Source organism: Lissotriton helveticus, chromosome 2_2, assembly GCF_964261635.1.
Source record: "Lissotriton helveticus chromosome 2_2, aLisHel1.1, whole genome shotgun sequence".
NCBI classification, from domain to species: Eukaryota; Metazoa; Chordata; class Amphibia; order Caudata; family Salamandridae; genus Lissotriton; species Lissotriton helveticus.
The window spans coordinates 425894083-425917691 of record NC_136060.1 but is presented as its reverse complement, the minus strand read 5'-3'; the positions used below and the strand labels follow the sequence as shown (position 1 = coordinate 425917691).

Sequence of the window (23609 nt, the reverse complement as noted above, 5' to 3'; positions counted from 1 at the left end):
TATTAGTTTTTTTAAGGATCTCAATCTCTCTGCTTTAACTCGGACATAACTAGCACGTTTTCAGAGCAAAACAATTTCACCCCTTTTCTCTTTCCTTCTCCCTCTTTCCCTCTTAATCTCTCCATCATCTTTTGTCCCTCTCTTCTGTTCTCTCTCTACCACGCCATCATTTCCCTGCTCCCTATCTCATTATCTTTAATCCCGTCGCTTCCTCAATTGCCGACTTCTTTCAACATATATGCTTCAGATTGAAGAAATCGTCCAAATCGCTAATAATACAGTTAGTGCATTTCGATCAAAAAGTCAGTCTTAACTTTCTTGATTGAGTAAGTTGCTTGCTTCTTAAAGTTGTGCGTGTAACAAACCACATTTACAGTTGATCTCTGTCCCCATTTCGAGGGCATTGTCCTTGCCCCAGTTGCAATATCTTTGGATGTGTATTAAGCAAATCTCTGCTTTAGCTTTCCATCAGAAGTTGACTAGATGCAGTACATACTGCTGCCAAGTTTTCAATATTTAGTCCGAATGTGCATTACTACTCACCCATCAGATGCGGATGAGCATGCAAGGATACTCTTTATAGTCAAAGGGATTTGGAGCACCCTGCTGACACGTCACAGCTGAATTACCTCATGCATCATGGTCGATGTGGTTCAATGTTGCTCGCTTCACACACAGTTCTCACAGTTTGTTGGCCAGTGCCAGTACCAGTATTCTTTTCAAGTGTATCCCCAGACACGTGTTTCTAGATTCCTCTTTCATCAGTGGGGAAAATGTTCATAGGTCGCTGGACAACACTGAACCACATCGACCATGATGCATGAGGTAATTCAGCTGTGACGTGCCAGCAGGGTGCTCCAAATCCCTTTGACTCTTTATATTATAAGAAGGTTGCTAATGTGCAATTAATGACCATTATTCACATGTATGTGTAATTTTCAGGTGAAATACATCTGTTCAGCAATGGGGTGTCGTCGCTGGAACGAAGAAGATATTGAACAGGACGACATATTGCTTCTGCACAGAACTCAAAAAACTGTCCGAGCTGTAGGACCACGCAGTGGTTCTGAGAAGTGAGTATCCGATATTATACTATTTTTTTTATATATTGTGATTTATGAGGTTTGTAGAGGACAGACATGTTTACATCAGCCGCTTCACAACGCTTAAGAGTCCGGATGAAGCTCAAGTTGACGACTTCTGAAGAGAAGTAGGGAAAACATACTAGTCGCATGGATCGCAAGCTCTTAAGCAGTAGCACTGGTTTTGTTGAGGCTTGTTCATATATGTTTTGGCCTGGGCCACGCTTGTATGGCTTCAGCAGGAGATCCGCTGGAGATGACTAGATTCTGAATGACCTCTTGACGAGGTTTGTCTTCAGTTCTTCCTTCAAAGAATGCAGGCTGAGTAGCTTTATCATGTGTGAATCCTAAATATTAATATGCTACATTCCAGCACTTTTTTAGACTTATGCTTGTATTTCATGCAATTCAGTTTGGATCAATGACAAGCTAAGATTTGCATTACTAGAGAGTGTACCTGGGAGTAGGTTGCTTGTGATTTTTGTAAACCTTGCTTTCCATTGGATAAAGTGATGCTATTTGTAATATTTTGTGTACTTGCCACAGGATGTGGGAGGTGGTGCATGTGTGACTGGCACGGCGAAGCAGTGGGTTCGAACCTTTGGGTATCCTGGCTGGCAAAAGACGCTGAGTTTAATCGCAATATATAATTTATGATAGTTTTTAGGTTTAACCCCATGATCTGAACTGATTTCGAATTGTAGACTGAATACAAAACTTACTTTTTTTAAGGGCTGGTCACTGCTCAGCAATCAATATAAAAGTTGCAGGCCCTTGCACTCTAAATACTATAATTCTTGCCTTGTTCCAATTTTTAAATAATGTCACTAAGTACTACGGTCTTTATTATATATTATTTCTTATCAGATGAAAACTCAACTTCAAGGAATCCAGAACCTGGTGGAGGCAGACATTCCGAACATACCCCTGCCCTACAAAACTATATGGATCGCACTTGAACCCTGTGCAAATGGGTTTAACATAATTGTGCATTGACCAAGAGGGAGAATTTATCCCCCTTGAAGAATTCCTCGTGCATTTTGACTTGTCTCTGGGCCAGTTCTTAAATTATCACACAATGCTGGGGACCTTTGGGGCACTGTGGGGACGAGGCAGACGAGAGCCTGACACACACACTTTGCTACAAGCAGTGGTAATGCTGGGATCAGCAAGACACTTAGAAAAATCGTTCATGGAGATGAAGGTAAAGCCCCTGAATCAATTGCAAGACAAATGGGGAGACTCAAAAGACAGGGAGATGACCGCAGCAGACCAGGGCAAAACCCTGAGCAACCCAAAGAAAATCTCTAGGAATTCTAGCTTTAAGTATACACAATTCAACTTCCTACACATGACTTGCCTCACCCCACACAGACTTAACAACATGTACGGGACCCGGGAGCTACAGTGCCCTAGGTGCGGGACCCCATACGTGGTATTTACACACATGGTTTGGAATTGTCCAGGCCTACGAGAGTATTGACGCCAGATTGTATCGACCCTAAATGACGTACTGCTGCGATCATTGCCCCTCACGGTGGAGGTCTGGCTCCTGGGATTGTCCCACGACCTAAAGCTAGGAAGGTGGGCACTAGATTTGTGTATTTAGCGCTAATACTGACATGGAGACGCATATCCCTCCGGTGTCGGGCAACAATAGTACCTAAAACACAGGATTTGGAAAAAGATGTCACGGCCTGGGCCAGACCAGGACAATGGGTGCTGATGGTGGAGGACAATAGAGGCATGAGATGCCGCCCAATAGCCGGACTTTGGTCGGAGGTGTTGAGTGCCTTGGATAGTTGGGAAGGAGAAGACTGGGAGAGCCCCCAGAAAACACGCAAAATGACAACTCAGTAGGGAATGCCACAACTTCCCTCCACTGAACCCAACAGCGGGAAGTAGACAACCTAGTTGAAGCTGCTCTTATTCTTCCAACCAGACAGGAAAAACGACGACCCGCATGTGTTGAAGTGAAGCTAGACATAGAACGTTAGAATCTACAACGACCACATAGATACCGAACCTCTGAATGCTTTATTTATTTATTTGTTTAATACATTACAATTTTATTCTGTTTGATTATAACAGATTGATATATCTACGAAACAACACTATTCCTATCTCCCCTAAGACCTAATAAGTAAAATATCCGCTGAATGTAACATAATATTGATATGCTCGTCGAGTGAAATATAATATCATGAAAATTTGAACCAGAAACGCTGAAATATCACCTGAACTGCATTCCCAATTGGATTGTATGACTTGAATAACAGACCTAATTGTACATGCAATATTTTCTCTCACTCTTGCCTTGCCGATAGAAAATGCAAATAAAAAGATATTTCAAAAACAGATGTGCATTGTGAAAGTTCACACGAAATAAATATGCTTAATTTTAAGATAGAACCAAATCCCATTCTTTCTTCTTTGCCAGAAAGAATCAGCAAAAGTCATTCACACTTAAGCTATGGTTAATTGGCATTTCAGTTCATGCATTTTTATTTGGGTAATCTTTTCTACGACTTTTTTCATTTCACAGATGGAATTTCAGTGTCGGCCATTTTGAACTGCGCTATGTTCCAGACGTTGAACCCAGAGGCGGGTTCATTGAAGGCAGTTTTAAACCCGGTGTAAATCACGATGAATCCAAAGTAATTTCCGAGGTGGACGAGCAGGAGGCGGTGCTTAAAGACTCCATCATCAAGGTCTCGGTGGCAGATTGGAAGGTCATGTCATTTAGTCGAAAGGAGGGCAGTCTGGAATGGGAACACCAGGTAGGAAAACCATAGCATAGTGCCTTTGTGTGTTTCAGAATACTAAATGTGTAGCACTTTTCTTGCACTTTTTTATTTGAACCTCTTAATTAAACCTTTTAAGGTATTGCAATATTCACATCGCTATTTTCACTTCCAAAAATCTTCAAAAAATACAGCAATCATCTATTTGTGATTACATCTGTTGTGATTGTCAACTCTAAAACAGTAGACTACTTTTTTTTCATCAACTCTGCCTACTGGTGGACAGAAGAAAGCTGACGTGGATGTTGTCCTTTTCCATAACTAGTATCGTTCACATAGTCTATTTGTTTTGTTTTTGCATAGCGCTTACCACCCCTGACACGGCATTCAAGTACAATCTATGAGCCAAGATTAATTGCATTTATTTGAATAGGTTTGGTAGTCCACGGACACAATGGTGCGTGAGGAAGGCTATGGAGGGCATACGGGAAACATCCTTTACAACGCAACTTTTACCACGCAGTGCTTTTACATCGCAACTTTTACAACGCAAACCATTACAACGCATTGCGCTGGGGGGCGCTCTAGGATAGGGAGTAGATTTAATTTACTATCCAACACCTTCCCTAGTGTCCACAGGGACTGGAGTTGGAATAGTAAAATAAACTATTCACTGTCCAGAACCCCAAAGAGCTATGCGTTGTAATGGTATGCGTTGTAAAAACTGCAATGTAAAAGCATGCGTTGTAATGTCATACATCCGGGCATACAGGAGTGGGGGATGGGACATTACATGTGACTCTGTGGGTGGTGTCTGGGGTTGCGGGGAGACCACAATATCTTGGCATATGACCTAGATATAAGTGAAAATGTGCTTTATTACATTTTTATCTCTTTCTGGGTGTATGCCCTGCCTTTGTGTGAAGGTTCTTTTCCATTTTCTTACTACATTGAGAGACAATATTTCCAGGCAGATGATGTTCTCTAGAAAGTGAGGGTCAGGTGGGAGTTTCAAGGGGATGACGTTTTTCGAGTGCTATGCAGTTGCTCCTCTCTCCTGTCTTTTCTTTTAGCGGTGTTGCGTTCTACCTTGTCTTGCGCTGGGACGCTCCTTTGCTGGAGCAGCTGCGCGCATTATAAGTGCCCATAGCATAGCATAGCATGAGCATCTGGCCGTTGGGCCGTACCATGTTTGATCATATTACATCAGACAGTTAATTGTTTCTAAGTATGTCTTGCAACTTATCATGCTTAATCTGTGGTCTGTTTTTCACTGAGAGCATACAAGGTGTGATATTGTTGAAGATCTAATAAAGACATGAATCCTAAAAAAAATAGGTAGGAAACCAAGATTTATGTGATTAATGGATCTGAAAAAATGAGGCAAGTAGTAGATTGGTACGAACATGTATTAAATAGTGAAGTGTTCAGAAAATTAGGAGTTATTTAGGAAATGATACATTCAAGGGGAACAGTGTAGTCGGGGCTAGAACTGCATAGGACCCTAGATTTAGCATTGGATACTTAATAGGGGTGGAGCAGACAAGGAAGTAGGTAGTGGCAGGTGAATCGTTTGTAGCAATGTCCAGTTTTCATGCAGTGTCACGAGAGGATCCATGGTTGTTACATGCAGGAAGTTGCTTTATGTTGTAACATCCTAGGCAGCTAGTTTGACAGTCACTGGTGAAGAGCTGCATTCTTTGATAGGTACTGTAGTAAGATGAATCCCATCGTTCTCTACTTCGAACTCAGTCTTTGTGATTAGAGGCGCCGTATGAAGTAGTATGTCCGATGGGGTGGCCCTTGGAATTTTGAGAAGTAAATACAGTGGAGTGCAACATCTTTGCAATTTGCACAGACCTTTCATTATTCGAATGTATATGGCCCAAACAGCTACCCTGGACTGAGGACCTTGATGCTACAGATTTGAGAAAGCAATACACGTTTTGACATTTGGGCAGACATTTTGCAACGCAATCCTGTGCAAATAGCACAATTTTTATTATTGTACTTAACGTTATGAAATTGTGAGCGAAGACCGGAGGGAGGTGATTCCAACTCAGTTGAGCTAACACCACGACATATCTACAACAATTACGGGGCCTTGAATTTAGCCCCACTAGTAATATTCTGATCTGTGGCACAAAATGTCTCTTAGAAAGGAGAGCACAGTGGAAAAGAAAGCGATAAATGACCAAGGCAAAGTGATTTAAACGTCTTCCTTTTGTTGCTAGAGGGCCAAGTCTAGGGATGATATGTGTAAAGTAGTATGCTTTCTGAAATATATGGCATGGCTGGGTATTAACACCCATTGACGTGGTTCTAAAAGTTGAATTTCATAAATTGCTAGGTTAATTAATCACTTAAATCTCTGTCTTGATTTGATTCTTTTTGAAAGAATTGATGATTGCCCAGTTGTTTGTTTGAGAGGAGTGCCTGGCTCCCCCAAATCTTTCCCATCTCCATCACTCTTACATTCAAGACAAATGTATGTTATCTGCATTGAACCTTTTGGGGGCAATGGAACCAAACCACAAGATTGGTTCCTGTTCGTACGTAGCATAATGTATGAAGATTTATCTTTGTTTGCAGGGGTATGACATTTCACATTTTCATCCTTTTCAGGTCCCATTCAGGATCAGTTGTGTTCTGTAGCCTCTGCCTTGAGAGCCCTTCTTCTAGTAATAATAGATAATAGTAGCCAAAAGCTAGTAATTAGTGATGGGGCCTAATACATTTATGTTCATCTCTCTCTTTTGCAGAACCTCTTAAATGACCACCTGGCAGTCCTATTTATTCTCAAACTTAAAGCAGATGTACCGCCCTCCCCGTAAAACCAAAGCCCTCTTGACCTTCTCTCCCCTGGCACACGATTTAAATTGAATCTTTTGAATCATCTTTAGCTCATATCCCTCCCACATTTCACAATTCCTCCCTCCCGCTGAGACTTAGAAACACGCCCTATGAACCAGGGTTCACTGAGAGTCTTAGACTCCAGAAGGAGACTTGTTTGCAGGTTGGAAAGAAAATGGAGGCTAAGCTATGGCACCACAGAAAGAGTATCATTCAAGTTTTCCCTAGCAGTGTACAAAGAACATATTCTCAAAGTGAAAATCTGCTTCTATTCCACCAAAACTGAATCCTCTAAAAACCCATCCAAAGAACCGTTTGCTATGGTACAAAAACTCACTAGCCTCCAAAAAATAAAAATACTCACACCAGCCAGGCCTTTTGCAATTCTTTAGCTGCTTTCTTTCAGGATAAGGTAGGGGCAGTCTATAGCCATATCTCAGCGAATCATAGACCCTGTCAGACTTCGGCTGAGGATGCTCCATTAGAGAACCTAAGCCCCCACTTTTCCTGGACATCAACTGGGTTCACCGCTGCTTCCTGCAGTTAATGTAACCTTCCATCAGCCTGCTTCTGGCGACGACCCCACTACTCTATCCACTTTCACATCTCTTTCCCCAGCACAAGTCCTAACCCCAATTAGGAAAACAAAATCTGGCTGCCTCCTCGACTCCTGCCCCCCACCCGCAACCACCCAAATTATACTTCTGGCTCCAGAAATCATCGTGGAGCACCTCACGGATATTTTTAAGTAGAGGTTTTGCGTGTGCTAGTTTTCCACTAAGTGGAAGTTAGCCTCTATTCTCCCTCTTCTGAAAAAGCCTAATCTTCACACCACGGACTATCGGCCTATTTCACACCTTCTGTTTCCTGCCAAAATCGTTGATAAGGCTATGAACGCTGAGCTAATATCCTTTATCGAGAATCATGGAAATCTTCATCGAAATCAGTTGGTCTTCAGAAGCCATCATGGCATGCAGCATGCCCTCATCACAGCGGCGGAACAAAATCAGGCAGACTGTCGACGCAGGAGGAAATGCTGCATTGGTCCTATTAGACCTCTCGGTAGCATTTGACACTGTCAGTTACTACTTTCTTTAAAATAGTCCTGTCTCGTGGGTATCAAGGGGGAGCCCTCACTCTCCTCAGATCCTTTCTCCCCAACCTTGAACAGTTTGTTGCTCTTGAAGATTTCAACTCACCTGTCTTCACATTACTATGCAGATTTCCCCAGGCCTCGTCATTGAGCCCTACCCTTTTTAACATTTATGTCACCCCTCTAGAGAAAATGATCAGGTCATTCGGGTTCTCAGGCGTTTCCTACGCCAGTGACACCCAAAGTGTGATATCTGTGGCCAACGATCCAGCAGACACAGCCCTCCGCTTTTACGACTGTCTGCTCCAGCTTGAAAAATGGATGTCTCTTAACTGACTAAAACTCAACTCCAGTAAAACGGAGGTCTTTTTTTTTCGGCATAACTCTTCCTTTTGGTCCCCAGCCTGAGGACCGCAGGAGCTTGGCTCTCTCCCGACCCCAGTCAATAAGGTTAAAGTCTAGTAGTAGTTTTGAGTGCAAACTTTCTTTTGAGTGCCACGATAACACCATTACCTCTGCCACCTTCTACACTAATAAAGCTCCTTAGGAAAATATTTCCCTTCATCCCTCCCAACTTGCAGAAAACCGTGAAAACAGCTCGTGTACTATCCAGAGTTAACTATTGTACGACCTATTTGTCAACTTTCAGAAAACATTTCTTAACAAAATCCAGACCCTACAGAATGCATCTGACCCCCTACTCTTAGGCCACCCTAAATACGAGTCTGTTTCCTCTGTGCTTAATCCTCATGGGCTCACAGTCAAGGAGCCCTGTGCACTGCCTTTAGGGCACTCCACGGCATTGGCCCGACTTTTACCGGCAAAGCTCTCAATGGTATACACCATCTAGTCCTCTTCGATCTGCCTCCGCCCATAATCATATTGCTCCCAAATTTAGAAAATCTTTCTCGGGCGGGAGAAGCTGTCATTGGCACAACCAGACTCTTCCCCTCGAATTGAAAACAAAAACAACTGTTAGCCTTCAGTAAAGCCCTTAAGACCTGGCTTTTCATCCAGTAACTCCTCTCCTGAGTTAGCAGGCTAGCTTTTTTGGAGATGAGCACCTAGACACCCCTCAGTATTAGAGCGCTTTATCAATCTTATTTTCATTTCCATATTTTAATTTCTACTGAAAAACAGTCCCAGAAAACTCAGTATCGCGGATTTCAAGGAGCACCACTCACACTGGGTGCAGGGAACCTCCTGTGGTGAAAGAATCCAGCATAACTATTGCTACGGCCATCTTTAAAGCCGAGCTCACACCAGAATCCTTTTTACTATACATGGTCAGCATCAAGTTTCCTGCCTGCCGTTTTGTCAGTTACCTGAATTCCTCCCACTGTTCTTGTATTTAACATCTTCCTGTTTTCATGCGAAGTACCATATGATTCAGTTCCTCCAAAGGTCATTTGTTCTTCGGTGGGAGCCGCCTTACATATCTCAGCTGTGCTGGGGAAATGTAACTACTGCTACCGTAGAAGGGTAGAGAATGACAGAACCACACTGGGGAACAACTGTATAAAAATTATCATTGGGGCACACTAATCAACAATCCTTAGTATCGCAATGACTGGAAGAATAATTTAACTGTTCCTTTCTTGAGTTAAAACAAGAAAGTATGACTTGTATGTAAAGCAGGCCTTTAACACAAATGTAAATGAAAATGTGGGATACTTGTAAAGCGCACTGTTACTCTACCCGAGTGTCCTGGCGCTGTAGACCGCTGGGGAACCCGTCCTGGTTTTCCCTGTGAGATGGTCCCTTTCTGGGTATCTCCAGGGTGAAACCAGGCATCCCCGGCGTCTGTGGGGGGCCGTTGTAGAGATGAGGCAAGCTTAATGCCCAGAGTTACCGAATGTGTTCCCTGGTTAGAGTAGGCACTAAGGCGAGAATTATCGAGTCCGTTGACCCTGGTCCAAGACCCTGCCGCATCGGGAATTGAACCCTGGTCCCGGGCCGTTCTCTGCTTACAGGTCTGCCGCCTCTAACCAGTGAGCCACACCTCTCCACAAAGAAAGCCTGCTCCAGCCTACACAGTAACAAGACGTGTGAAACTTGTTAGTTTGAAACATGCTAACTCCATATTTGGCATGGTTCACTTTCAAACTTTTTGCACATAGCCTTGTGGTCTTCAAGATACTACTTAAGGTGACTTAGCAAATAATATAAATAGGCTTTTTCAGCATGTCCAAAAATATTTTACTTTGTCATGAGGTGGCTGTGACTTTTAGCTTCTGAAGTTTAGGGCTGAAACAGAAGTCCTGATGCCGGTGTAACTGCACAATGTGTGTGGCCGTTCCAAAAAGTCCCACTTGCTAATTGGGTTTACTCATTATGTGTAGGTCGTATTCCCAGAGTTACAAAATACCAGTAAATCCAATCTGAAAAATAGGCCACACAAAGATATGCGCTTTACGACAAGTATCTTCAAGCCATTATGTTCTGTGTGAATCCGAACAGTCTCCTAATATTTCGGCAAATGGGACGTGGAGTACCACACAGGGTCACAACTTCGCCTTAAGTTAGTGCACCACAATGACATCTTCTGGGAAGAAGCCATAATAAGCATTTGCCAATCAAACACTTCTCTCTATGTAATACCAGAGACACAACTCTCCTTTCTTTATGGTTTACAAAATGTGGTAGCGTACTCGTCTTTAAAATCATGAGTTCCTTTTTATCATCTAGGTTAGTTATGCAGGACTTTTGTTTTCACGTTGGTTATGTTAAACCACAGCTAATTTGAAAAATTCTATGTAGTTTTTTTATCCATGTTGGAAAAAATACTCCTTGTTTTGCGAACACAGATTAAATTCTTCCTTCCTTTAACCACACCATACCCAGATAAAATATAACCTTCGATTGAACCTATTCATTAGAACCCCAGAGATTCTGAAATGTATTGATGATGATGTCGCTGAATTAGATTGTTCATTGACACTTTTGAAATTGGTTGAATGTGAAAGTCTTCAGTTCCCTGCATTTGAATTTTGTTAGTAGTTATTTTTCTCACCTATTGTGTTTTGTTTCTTCTGGGAGGTGGGTGTTGGTACCCATGACCCAAGCAATTTCCTCCCTTGCTTCCTTAAAGTTCATGTTTATTCAGTCATGGTGTTGTGCCCTTTCCCCTTCACACCTTTATCCTTTGCACCTCCATCTGTTTATAGTAACCCAGCAAAAGAGGTTCTATTTTGCTTTTCATATGACATTGCCCAAAATTGTTAAAGTGAAAAATCACTATTTTCATGTCTGTATTTTCATTGGCAGCGTTTTTAGTTTGTTGCACCCTCAAATTGCTAGTAATCCCTTTTTATTATTAATGGCAAGGCACACTTGATTACATTTAGATGTCCAATTAGCACTACTTAATCAAAGAGATGCTGCTACGTTATACACTCAATAGTTTGGGGAACCCAATATACCCTTGGAGGCTTGGGCAGCGATATAAACGGTAAAAGAAGCCTACAAGGGATGTGATTCACAACAGTCTTTTGTTATTCAGAGATAAATCAGGGAGTTAGTCCTAACAGAACAAACGCCAAAGTGTCATTAGACAACATCAAGCAAAAAGAAATCTTAACATGAAAAACACGGGAGAACCTAGTAGTTTGAAAAATATATCTTATTTTATATATTTTTTGTTGGAAAATGGAGTACAAGTAAATAAAATCATTCAGCACAAAGTCATGGAGAGAAGTAAAATCAAATTGACCTAACAATACATGACTGAACAACTATTCCAATTAGATCACAAGCAACAAATCCCTTGGTGAAAATGTGTATTACTCCAGAATAACAACATTTCCTAGGAATAGAGGATGAGGTCGATATGTTATACACAGGACCTGAATCTGCACGAGGAAAAAGTAAAGAAGTTGAAACTTACTTGTTACATTGGATCATGCTCTGATGCATACATGTTTAGTCATTTTAACTCTCGTAGAAAGCTGTAATAGTGTCTGCCTCCTAGAAGACTTATCTGGAATTGTTTGTGAACTCCTAGAAATTAAGAAATATGGACCAACTAGTGGAATAATCCTTAGTTGAGTAGGTGTCTTGAGTTTTTAAAAAAAAATTTTTTTTAATAAATTTTATTTTTTGTTGGCGAGGATAAAAAGAAGGCACAAATTATACAAACAGCAAGTCAGTCGGCACATGCGGACAAGGTAGGCCAGGCCCAAAAGGGGGTACACAGCCAGTCGTGGCCCACATCCCGGAGGCAGGGCGGCGTCACGGGGAAACCTGTGAACTAAGTAAAGGATTTCGCTCTTGTGCTTCCAAAATCACATATACAATATCAATATCTACGCCAATTTTCATTTATGATGCAGTTCCAACCTAAATAACAACGTAACAGTAATAAGAAACCCCATGAATGGCATTCGTAGCGCTGACACAATCCCATAAGGAGATGAAGGCAAGGGCCTACCAAAACTTGGTCCCCATAGTACAGAGTGGTCAAATGGTAGTCACAATGAAAGACAAACGTATGCAACAAGGAATATCGGCAAGGTGTCTGAGTTTTAATGAAATAGGATGATTGCATTTCTGATTTTTAAACCTATTGTTTTTAGGATTCAGTGCTACTCTTACATTTGTTTTATTGAATTCACTTAAGTGTAACCCTAAAAATACACTACCTACTTATTGGTTCATATGCATAAATAGCTTCCTTTTTGTTTTTTTGAAGTGCATGTTTTAGTTTACCATTGGGGTGGTTGCAGCAGTACAGCAGCTGTATACATCTAAAATAAACCTATCTTTTGTTTAGTTTTGCACTCCAATTGCTTCTGCCTGGTTGGTTACAAATGGGAAGATTGTTCCCATCAGTCTCTTCGATGACACCAGCTATAGTTCAAATGACGAGATCTTGGAGGATGAGGAGGATATTGTCGAAGCTGCCAGGGGAGCCACAGAGTCCAGTTTCTATTTGGGTGAGTTCTCAAATCGTTGTGCTTTGTATTTCCTATGTAGCTTCTGTACTTAAAGTTATCATGGTTTGTTGCTTTTTGCTGTTCTCCTTAGAGAATGGGTTGTAAAAAAAAAAAGCAATGGTTATTCAAGAATATTCTCAAGCATGTCCCAGGAAGAAAATCAATACTAATTTAATGAGAATTGTCTATCGAGCCCTGTGGTGATTTTGGGAGGGAACGCCGTCCGTTACTTAACATGATAATGTGAAAATGAATCTGTTTTCATTAAATAGATGCCATTACCTTTTCCAGTTCGTTCTGTTTTTATGTTCTTTTCCTCTTAAATATTTAGGTACAACTATGACTCCCCTCCTAAATCATAAAAAAAATCTTTATTGTTAATTCATGAAGTCTTAAGCATTCTTTCCTGTTTTGCTGTATTTTTCTTGTTTTTTCCTTGCTTTTATCCGTCTATTTTCATACCCCCTTCAATGTGGGGGTAATTCCCCCACGGCACGGGGGGGGGGGCAGCTCGTCATAAGTCACAGTAGAGATGTGCTTATGACGAGCTGTGCTCGTCATGACTCTGCCCACTGATTAATTCTCTCGCACAGGCGGGGAGTCAATCGCGCGTGGGCGGACCGCGGCGGTTATGACGAGCCCAGCTAGTCATGAGCACAGCTCTACTGTGACTCATGACGATCTGGGCATGGATGAGGTTAACTAAACCCATTCAGTATTTTATTGTGTTATTAGTATAAAAAGAAATTATTTATTCACAAGTTTTAGGACATTGTAGATGCCTCTGTCTCTTGCTAGTTGTTTTTTACTGTTCATCTTTGGTTGCTTACGCAGGAATGTACAGGGGACAACTCTATCTACAGTCCTCTGTCAGGATTTCAGAAAAGTTTCCTGTGAATCCAACAGCTCTTGATACCAGAAGAAACGAAAATTCAGTTGTTACTTTGCCCAGGATTCGATGGAAACCTTTAATACGTGAGTGGCTTTTTTTCTATCAGAAAGTGAGGAACCATCCAGCTACGCAGATGTTTTGCCTCAAATGCATGAACTAGTTTAGCTCTTCAACCATTATTTGCCCCATCCCCCTCCCATGGTGGACAGTTTCCAACAGGCATAGCAAAATGAATGTTTTCAGAACCTCACTTTATACTCACTTTTTTGAAGACCATTAGGGATGTGCGAAATACACATCATTTTCTTTTGTGTAATTACGTGAAATTTCTGCAAAATCTTACATAACTAGGCAAAGTACAAATTGTCATTTTGTGCTATATATGTTTGTGTGGAATACATCCTTACATCCCTTTTTGACACAAGGGCGTATTTACACTAAAAAAGTAGTGCACAAAACAAAAGCCCTACAAAGAAGAATTGGTGGTGTTCTGTTGTTCCCATGCATTCATGGTCATTGTTAACTGGAAATGGCACATAATTACACAAAGTGGTGTAATTTCTCAAATTTGGCATAAAGAGAAATTCCCGAAATTACACAAATAACACCAGCGTGTACAGCCGAAAGGAAAGAACATTGACATGTGTGAAGTGTTCTCTGTAAAATGCACCCCTATTCCCATCAGGCAGTAAATCAACACATTTTGAAATTCCTAGGAAGCTCCTTCCTAGCCACATGGTCCAGTTTGGCAATTTCACATTCTGCTCGAGATAAGTGACAGCTGCATATGGTTTAGGGTGGTATATGAATGACATAATGTGCTTGCAGTGCAATGCAATTTATCAAGCTTGAAAAGTATTTACATGATATATTTGCAATACCTGATGGCGATTTTTCTGTTTCCAGATTCTCCTTCCAGGACACCTGTGTTGGTTGGTTCTGATGAGTTTGATAAATGCCTGAGTAATGATAAGTACTCTCATGAGGAGTACAGCAACGGTGCTCTGTCAGTGCTGCAGTATCCTTATGGTAAGTGTCAATGACAATCTTGTTTGGAATCTCTTCATGGCTGTGAGAAAAATAGACCTACTGTATTGTATCAGGACAAGGTTTATTTTGTTAAAATCTGAGTTTGACCTTTCCAATGGGAGTTTAACATTTGCTGCTGTTTCATAGGAAATTCAGCCAAAAGATAAATGCCACTCAATTGATGATTAATAAATAATAAAATTTAGCACCACCATTGTTTTGAAAACTTAAGTTTTCACCTTAAATATTTTACTCACCCGTGACTAGACAGACACTTAGTGAAGGAAGTACTGTAAGCTCAATGCTATATAGTCCCTGCATTTTTCTAATGTTGGCTCCTTTGCAAAGCCAAGATCCACTGGGATGTGTAAAATTGAACTTTTCAAATCAAAAAGTGATTTGGGCACACATGCTTTCCACCTGCTGCCTAGAACTTGTCCCAACAAAATTTGCGACTCCACTAGCACTTAGCATGTTTTCTGTCCATGGATATTATAAACTACCACTCTCTGCCTCTTGTGAGAATATCGCAAATGGACAATAAAGTCAGCTCTTGTTCAGTCATCATTTTTCTTGGGACAATGTGTGCTCATTTGCTTTTTTTATCCATGCAGTTTACTAAACATTCTGATTATTTTCTCCATCAGTGCTTCAGCCGTGCTTTTTTTTGGGGGGGGGGAACGGCTGAGGCACCTATGACTACTAAAACAGCATTGATTTATGCCTGGGAGGCAAATTTTGTTCCGTTCGTGGAATTTGCGGAATTCGGGTAATTTGGCGTTCCGCGGAGAACGCGATATTGCCCAAAAGCCTGCGTTCCGCAACTTCGCGAAATGTTTTGCTTGTTCGTGTTCTCAAAATGCGTGTTCGCGAGATATTCCCCCCGAGCACGCAAACAGCGATTGCGAACAGTAAAAAAGCATCGCAAACAAGCAATTCCACGTGTTTGCTGAATTTCTGCGTGTTTTCAGAGATCTTTTACCATTTCGCGGAGATTTGCGTAACGCGATTACGCAAATTCCGCCCACCCCTACATTGATTACATTATTTGTGTATCTTTTCTAGAGAGTAGTCATCTATGGATTCTTCCAGTCTTTGCTTGAGTTGCTTTGGTCACATCATGAAGTTACTGCCCATCATGTTTGTGCCTTCAAGTCACCTTTGGCTGTAACTAAGTGACTGATGGACTGTTGCACATAGCTTATTAAGAGCATTCTGTGCACTGGTCGATTTCAGGCAGTTTGGCGATTTACACCTTTTGTTTACATGTAGTGTGTCATATGAGGCAGCTTACTCCCAGATGGCAGATGCTGAAACCATACCTGTTGAAAAGGCTATGTTGAGGTTTTTGTCTATAAAGACCGGTCACCAGTCTGTTGTGAAGTAGGCTGTTCAAATTGAGCTTTTGTTGTTTTTGGTATTGAATACTGTATGCTGGCCACGACATTCCTCTTCACCTTCTTCCAGGTGGTAATTTACTGCCTACCTGGTCACCCAGTTGGTGGCCTACGTCACAGGGCCCACCCCCCGTGCCTGTCACCAAAGTTAGAAACCTGGGTGTCATATTTGATGACAGGTTGTCCTTTGCACCTCACGCAAATACTGTGGTATCATCCTCATTCTTCAAGCTGCGAATGATAAAAAATCTACTCCCATTCTTGCCCCTAAACGCAGGGAAAACACTGGTCAGCACTTTAGTAATGTCTACTATCGACTATTGTAATGCCCTTTTTATGAACGCCCAAACTAAAGTCATTAGCAGACTTCAACTTGTGCAAAACGTTGCGGCCAGAATGCTATCTGGAACCCCGAAACGACAATCCATCTCGCACATTATCCGACACTATCATTGGCTTCCAGTAAGAAAGCGCATAAAGTTCAAAGCTCTGTGTATCGCCTATAAGGCATCCCGCAAAGCTGGCCCCCTCTTCCTCAACAATGCCGTAGAAACATATGTTCCCTCCAGAGACCTCCGGTCCTCCACGGCTAATCTCCTCTTGATCCCCCGCACAAGAACTGTTTCTTGGGGAGACAGACGCTTCACTGTGGCCACTGCAAAACTCTGGAACACCTTACCAGCAGAGATTAGATCTAGCCAATCTCTATTGGTTTTCAGAAAAAAGACAAAAACCTGGTTATTCAACCAATAGAAGGAAGACAAGAACCCGGTTACTCAGCCAGCGGCACCCTGATATTTGAACTAGTCCACGATCCTGCAGCGCCGAGACACCCACGGGTATTTGCGCGCTCTATAAATCGTTAAAATAAATAAATTGGATAGTCGCACATGTAAAATTGAGCTGGAGCTTGCAAACCTTGCATGTATTCAGATGCATTGTTATGTCCGTACAAGTTATTTAGTGGCATGAGCCGCTTATGTTGCCTGATTCATAGGATCTGTCTGGTGGCCTTCTTGTCCTAAATCATGCACGAAGAAGGAGATATTTTACAGAAAAGGCGTCTCTACAGATACAAATTAAAGTAACACCTTCTGAAACAGCAGGGCATGGTCCCACTGGATGATGTTCTCATGGAAGGTCATTGGTGTTCTGGTATGATCCGGAAGGCCCTTCTGCAGACCAGCCATTGGATAGCTCAAGAAGCAAGTCTCGACCAGAAATGTGGGTGACAAAATACTTGCTCTTGGTTACTCTTTATAAAAACATATTGTGTCCCACTGATTCGTATCTGAATCTCTGGTGCTTGTGGCGGAGATCATCTTATTTCAGAAGATCAATTTGTGACCGTGCTTACAGTATGGGGACACTACACCGTACTGCTGGGCCCTGGAGAATTTGTGTTATTAGAAAAGGAGGTGGTGATGGATGGAGCATCTGAACCAATCAAACACTCCTCCATCACCATTCTTTAGCCCACTCTGCCACCCCAGTTCAGACATGGCCATATGCAAATCAGTCTGACCCTGTGCCTCATGGGAACAGTCCAGCCCGAACTGCCAAGCCATGCCTTCCCTGGACCGGAAACAAGCTTCCGAGGACCGGTTTCTGGCATTTCAGCCGTCTTCAGCCCGGCTTGCTAGAATCCAGTGGCAAAGTGAGCAAGGGACTCACGTCTGAGCATACCTTGTGTTATTGGCAGTTAAATCAAGTTTCAAAACATCTTGACTGTCTGGCTATCCTTGATTAAAACTCCAAAGGTTGCGCAATGTGTTGCTACAGTGATTGGTTACACTATTGATATTGGTACATGTGGTGTTATTGGTGACATTGCGGTACTTTTAATGTCTATTTCTGCAAATATACAGCAAGGTATGGATATGTGTATTGTAGTGTTAATGATTGCATGTTGTGGTTTTGGGTGCATTGACCATCAGCAGGCTCTTTTTTCAGTTTTCTTCCCTCCTGGAGCATTTTGGGGGTTCTTGGGGAAACATGTACTGGAAATAGGTTTGAATTTCCCTGATGACTGAGCTGCTTACTGCCATTAGAAGGACAGACAATTGTGCTACCCGGAAGGACATCCTGTGATGAATTAGAAGTGCTCCTGCAATAGTCCACCATAAATCGTGACTGCATGCTACTTTTGTATGATCTCACTCAATAAAGACTGTGATGATGCGGAACTTTTGAAGTGGTTTTATCCACTCTCTTTGTCTTCTTCAAGAAGGGAATCCACATCTAATCACAGTCATTGATGAGCTGATCTGTCCTCCTTTAAGATCTAAGGGCCAGATGTAGGTGGCCCATTACCGGTCGGTAAACCCAAAATCCCGTAAATTTCAGGTTTACCGACCGGTATTGAGCCATTTGCTATGTAGGGGAGATTCGGTAAATACCGAATCGGTATTTACCGATTCTGTATTTACCGAATCATCATTTACAGATTCGGTATTTACCGAATCGGTGAATGACATGTAGGAAGCACTTTGAAGAGTGCTTCCGTGCTTTAAGGATTCGTTATTTACCACAAACTATTAGTTGGTGGTAAATAACGAATACCTTTGTAAATGCAAATCTGTGCATTTACACCAGTGCCATGTGGCAGACATTCATGCCCTTAGCGTATGTGTGCCACATGTGCACACAAGCACTATTCAGGGGTGCAACAGGGTGTCAATGTGACACCCTGCCACCCTTGACTCTTTCCCTATTTTACCGAATCGGTATTTACCGATTCGCTAATTGACATTCATTCCTATGGGCCTCCAGGCCCATAGGAATGAATGGCGATACAGATCCGGTAAATACCGATTCGATAAATACCGAATATTAACGGTTCGGTAATTTTTACCGAATTATTTGCTACATAGCATTTACCGATTCTAAAATACCGAATTGGTAAAATTCGGTATCTTAGAATCGGTAAATACTATTTACCTACATCTGGCCCCAAGTCTTTTATGCACAAATGAACAAACAGGAGGCTGCAGTGTGAAGGGACTACATTTCGGTCTGTTGCAGTGTATCTGCTAAAAATATCACTAAAGGTAAAAGCACTAGCCATTGTGCTTGTTCCCCCACTGTGTTGTTCACATCGCTGTGATTTGAACTAGTTTTAGGACAATTATTGGTGTGCAGTCACAATGTAGATTCGAATTGCTCTATTTCAGACACTGCTCTTGAATCATCAGTGGTTCTCTTTGAATGTGGGCTACTCTGAAGAATGCCATTTGAAATGTGTACCTTATTTCCAGGATTTGTAGGCTTCCCAAAGCTTGAAGGAAAGCCAAGGCAGAAAAAGCTGAGATTTCCAGAGCCCAATGTAACACCTGTCAGCTCAGCGGGAAGACCTTCCCACCCTATTCCAGCAATACTTACTGGTACAGACCTGTTCTGTGTGTGCCATCCCACTCTCCATTATTCTATCATGTCTGTACACCAACATTAGAATTACTGAATATTTGTGCACAGAGCCAAGTATTGTGGTGTAGCCCAGGCATCAGGGCTAGATCCATTTGCAGTCTCAAAACTAACCATTTTCCCAGTAAGATCCTCAAAGATAACAATTGTGCAGCTATTGCTTTAAAAGAGCTACATTCATTCCAAAACAGTCCATTATCCACAACAGTACCAGTTTTGAGACGGGCCAGATGGATCTAAATAACACATTTACACAACATTTTGCCTGCAAGACTTGCTATAGATCTACTGTCTTTTCCCACCCTACCACAGAGTCTTAAGACAACCGACCACATTCCATGCATATTGTAATGGCTCTACCTTCATACCAATCCCATGTTTAATGTCTTCTTGTGTGTCGTTTGTCTACTGCAAGCTTTTGAAAAGTCTGAGAAGATTTACAATCTACAGTCAACATTTGCCCATTTAATAGTTCTAGTGGGATTCCTATAGAATTCTGCCAATAGTTTTGTTGTGTTTCTAGAAATATTATTACCTCAAGCAGTGTCACACATGTTAATGGAAGGATTGATTTAAATAACACAGGGCCAACTTTCTTGCAGTCAGCCTTATTTACTTGGTTTTGCTGGTTATGAAAGTTGCGTTATTTTGACAATGCGCAATTCATTATATGTCTGCGTTTTTCGCTTTTGATTGGCTGAGACTTTAGACATTGAACAAACATGGGTAGTATACCTTCTAAAATCTGTAGTTGCAAGATTGGAATAGCTCATGGAGGTCACTTTTGTTCTTTAGAAGCTCCCCTTTGCTCATTGACTATCAGTGTTTTGAACCGTGCTATCTTGGCTGGTGGGGTTTGGTTCCTCGCAGTATAGATGCTTGCTTGCCCTTGGTGTGGACTTGATTAAAGAGCATCTCTAAGAGCATCTGATATTTCTAGGGGAGAGGAGTTGGCCTAACGGCTAGGGCGCTCGACCTCGGATCTGGGTTCGAGTCTCGGTAACGACGCCAAAACCTCCTGTGATTCTGGGCAAATCACTTAATCTCCCCGTGCCTAAAATGAAAGTGTGTCCTCATGTAACGTAACTGAAAAATATGTAAAGCGCTCTGATACCTGATTCGGTTCGGTCTAGTTCGCGCTATATAAAACTCCGCAAAAAAAAAATCTGACCACTTGTGGCAGTTGCCTTTTTAGGTGGGATACTGGTTGTGAAGATTAAACTTAGCCTTTGAGTTCGGTTTACAATGTGAATTAATCCTTCTCTTGGAAACAAATAACTAATTTTATTTTTTCAATACTTACAAGAACCCACTCCAACCTTTTCCTCATCGCTAAAATATACCAGGCTCTGACGTTTTAAAAAAAAAGATGCTTTTTGAACTTCCCAGGGAATCCCAGCTCAAGCCTCAACAGGTTACATTTACCCGCAAGTCTGAAAGATCAATTTATTGACAGCATAAAAGGGCGGTGAGGAAGAAGGCTCTGTGTTCGATTCGTGTTGTAAACCAGCAGAGTAAACTATGTGATAGTGTGTCCTTTTGTAATTAGCTCTTAACAGTGCAGCAATCAGGAAGTTCTTTTTGGCAAGCATATTAATTTTAAGGTGTTTCTTTTCACGCTCACCTTTTGGGTGTTTACAACCTACTGAGAGCTTGGGAAAAATGCTCTGTCAGAAGTGATGACAGAGAAATACTTTAACTCCTCCTCGGTAATATAAAGAGGCTAGAACATGGGAAATGTGGACTATGGTCTAGTAATGGCATCAGAAGGTTCTGGAGACAGAATTGACCAGTTTTTAGCGTTTCCCTTAACAATTGGAAGGATATAGCCACAAGGATGATGATGTGAGAACATCATTATTGGAATCAGTAATCCCACACAAGGGATATTACACACAAAAAAAACCTCTACAATCTGTTAGAGTACCCTGTTTATGTTTATAGGCGACCCCTCCCTCCACCCTTTAGAACCCCAAACTGAATGTTCTATGTGTACATTATTATTCCAGTGGGTTCATCTCTCTTTATTGTGGAATGGCACAATTCTTCAGAAGTGTCATTTAACTTTGCATCATGAAATCCTAACAAATGTTTGTAAAGTAGTCCAGCTTTTCTGGCCAGCGCGACTCAATCAGTAGGTCAAATTGCCTTGGTCATTTTTATGATCATTTTTAGATTAAATCTGTGTGTGGCCTGAACACACTCTCCAAACTTGGAATATGGCTTGTTTGGAATTAAGACGGATGAACACACATCATACCAGTAGGAAATAGCAGAATTCGTCTTTATATTAGACGAGACTTAATGATCTAATGGGAAAATGCTGCCCACAAGGGAAAGCTTAATTGTTCAACGCCACTCATAGATGCTCTAAGAACATCTCACGAACTGAAATATCATGATGGAAAAGTCGATGCTTACAAGTTCGTTATCCTGACAAACTTGATAGTGATTTTTGAAAGATCGCGGACTTTTGGTCTAAGAGCCCTTGTTAGAAACAAATAACCTGTTTTTAAAAAAATGTAGCTGTTTATCCAACAATGAGAAAGCAAGGGGGCACACCCTTTGGTGATATATATGTTATTTGACACTCTTCTCTTCACACTGGAATCACACCTGTTGATGTCTGTATTAATTTTTTATTGCCAAATCTAATCTCTTAAATATACATAATGTTAGTATGGCTGTTAATCTATCCTCCTTTTCCTGTTAAAGATAATGGTTACTATCTACCGTATTACAAGAGAGAGCGAAACAAACGTGGCACACAGATCACTGTTGGGATTCTCGAAAATCCAAATTATAAGAACATTCGCAAAAAAGATCCGGTCCTGCTTCTGCACTGGTGGAAAGAAATCATAGGCACCATTCTTTTCTGCATTACTGCTACGACCTACATTGTGCGCAAGCTCTTCCACCCACATCCACTGGATGCCAGAGTGAGTATGCCTTTAGAACCGTTCCATTTTATTTGAGCGGACCTGCTATGTACAACAATGTGCAACGCCAACATATAGAATGTAGTGTATGTTTCCGTTGTGGATTACACGAGAACATAGATTATTCAAGAAGTTTGATTTAGAATAATATCCTTGGTCACACCGTTGATGATAAATGCTTAAATATCTTCTAAACAAAAAAACACATAACATCTAAAAGGGCTTACATTTTTTTTAAAAATGTTTATTCTTTGTACAGTTGAAAAGTTTGTTAGCCTTATGAATGTAGGTTGCCATTCTTGAATTCATTGAAGAATGATTCACTTTAACTACTTTACACGTGCACCTGGCTTTAAGCCTTTCTGGATATATTCAGACAAATGTAGTGTAGTGGTGGTAGGGGTCCGTCATTACTACATTTTTACATTGGCTGTATACATCTTTGAAATGCTGTCTGGACTGTCTTTAAGAGGGAAACTGCAATGCAAAGCGAGAAACATTTTTGTAATACCTTACTAACTTTAACTAAAATGTATTTAAAGCCGGTTTAGATACATTGTGATTCAGACAAACTCACAGAGCCATTCTTAGTTGCTCCCCCATCTTTTTTGGTTTGGAGTGTGACCAGAGCTTGCCGCCATTTGGAGACGACAATGGTGATAATTTACCCTCATATTATGATGATGACAGTTTATATATGGAGTTAAGAGAGGCCATTGAGTTAAATCCTTACCCTTAAGCATGGTTTGTTTCCCCGCAAAGGAGCTTTGTTTGCTGTAGTTATCAGATGTGCTGCTAAGGACCTAGATTTGCAACATCCTTCTCTTGAGGTTAAGGCAATTGTGCTTACTGAAGTTCTCCACCCTGAGACATTTTCTCCTGAGCCCTTACTATGTTCAGTGAACCCTAATCAACATCTTGATGGGCAAGTGGGCGAAACCATGCTGTTGTACATCAGTAAATAGGTGGCCAGATGCCACTCACGATTGTGTGGCGACCCTGATTTTCTTACGCTCCATCCTACTCCTGAGTTTAGTTGTCCAAGCATTCACCAGCAAGGTGAATCCTAAATAATTCCCCACAGCACGCCTCTCTTCCATGATAGGGAGTCAACGGATTGAGGCTCTCGGGAAATTTTCTCTTCGGCCAGCCTATCCTTAAGGTCGGTCAGTGCCAGTTGTCTACTGGGCTATTATACTCATGCCCTGTGGAATATGGCAATT

The 23609-nt window shown here is 41.5% G+C and overlaps 1 protein-coding gene across 1 annotated transcript in view; it reads left to right on the top strand.

Moving 5' to 3' along the window:
- EIF2AK3 (eukaryotic translation initiation factor 2 alpha kinase 3) overlaps window positions 1–23609 on the top strand; it is a 190424-nt gene that overhangs the window by 106555 nt on the left and 60260 nt on the right. The window contains exons 4-9 of the mRNA XM_078678688.1: window positions 943–1073; window positions 3628–3862; window positions 12544–12706; window positions 13541–13681; window positions 14505–14627; window positions 22163–22386. Coding sequence (XP_078534814.1) covers window positions 943–1073; window positions 3628–3862; window positions 12544–12706; window positions 13541–13681; window positions 14505–14627; window positions 22163–22386 — 1017 coding nt within the window. The remainder of the gene's footprint in view (window positions 1–942; window positions 1074–3627; window positions 3863–12543; window positions 12707–13540; window positions 13682–14504; window positions 14628–22162; window positions 22387–23609) is intronic.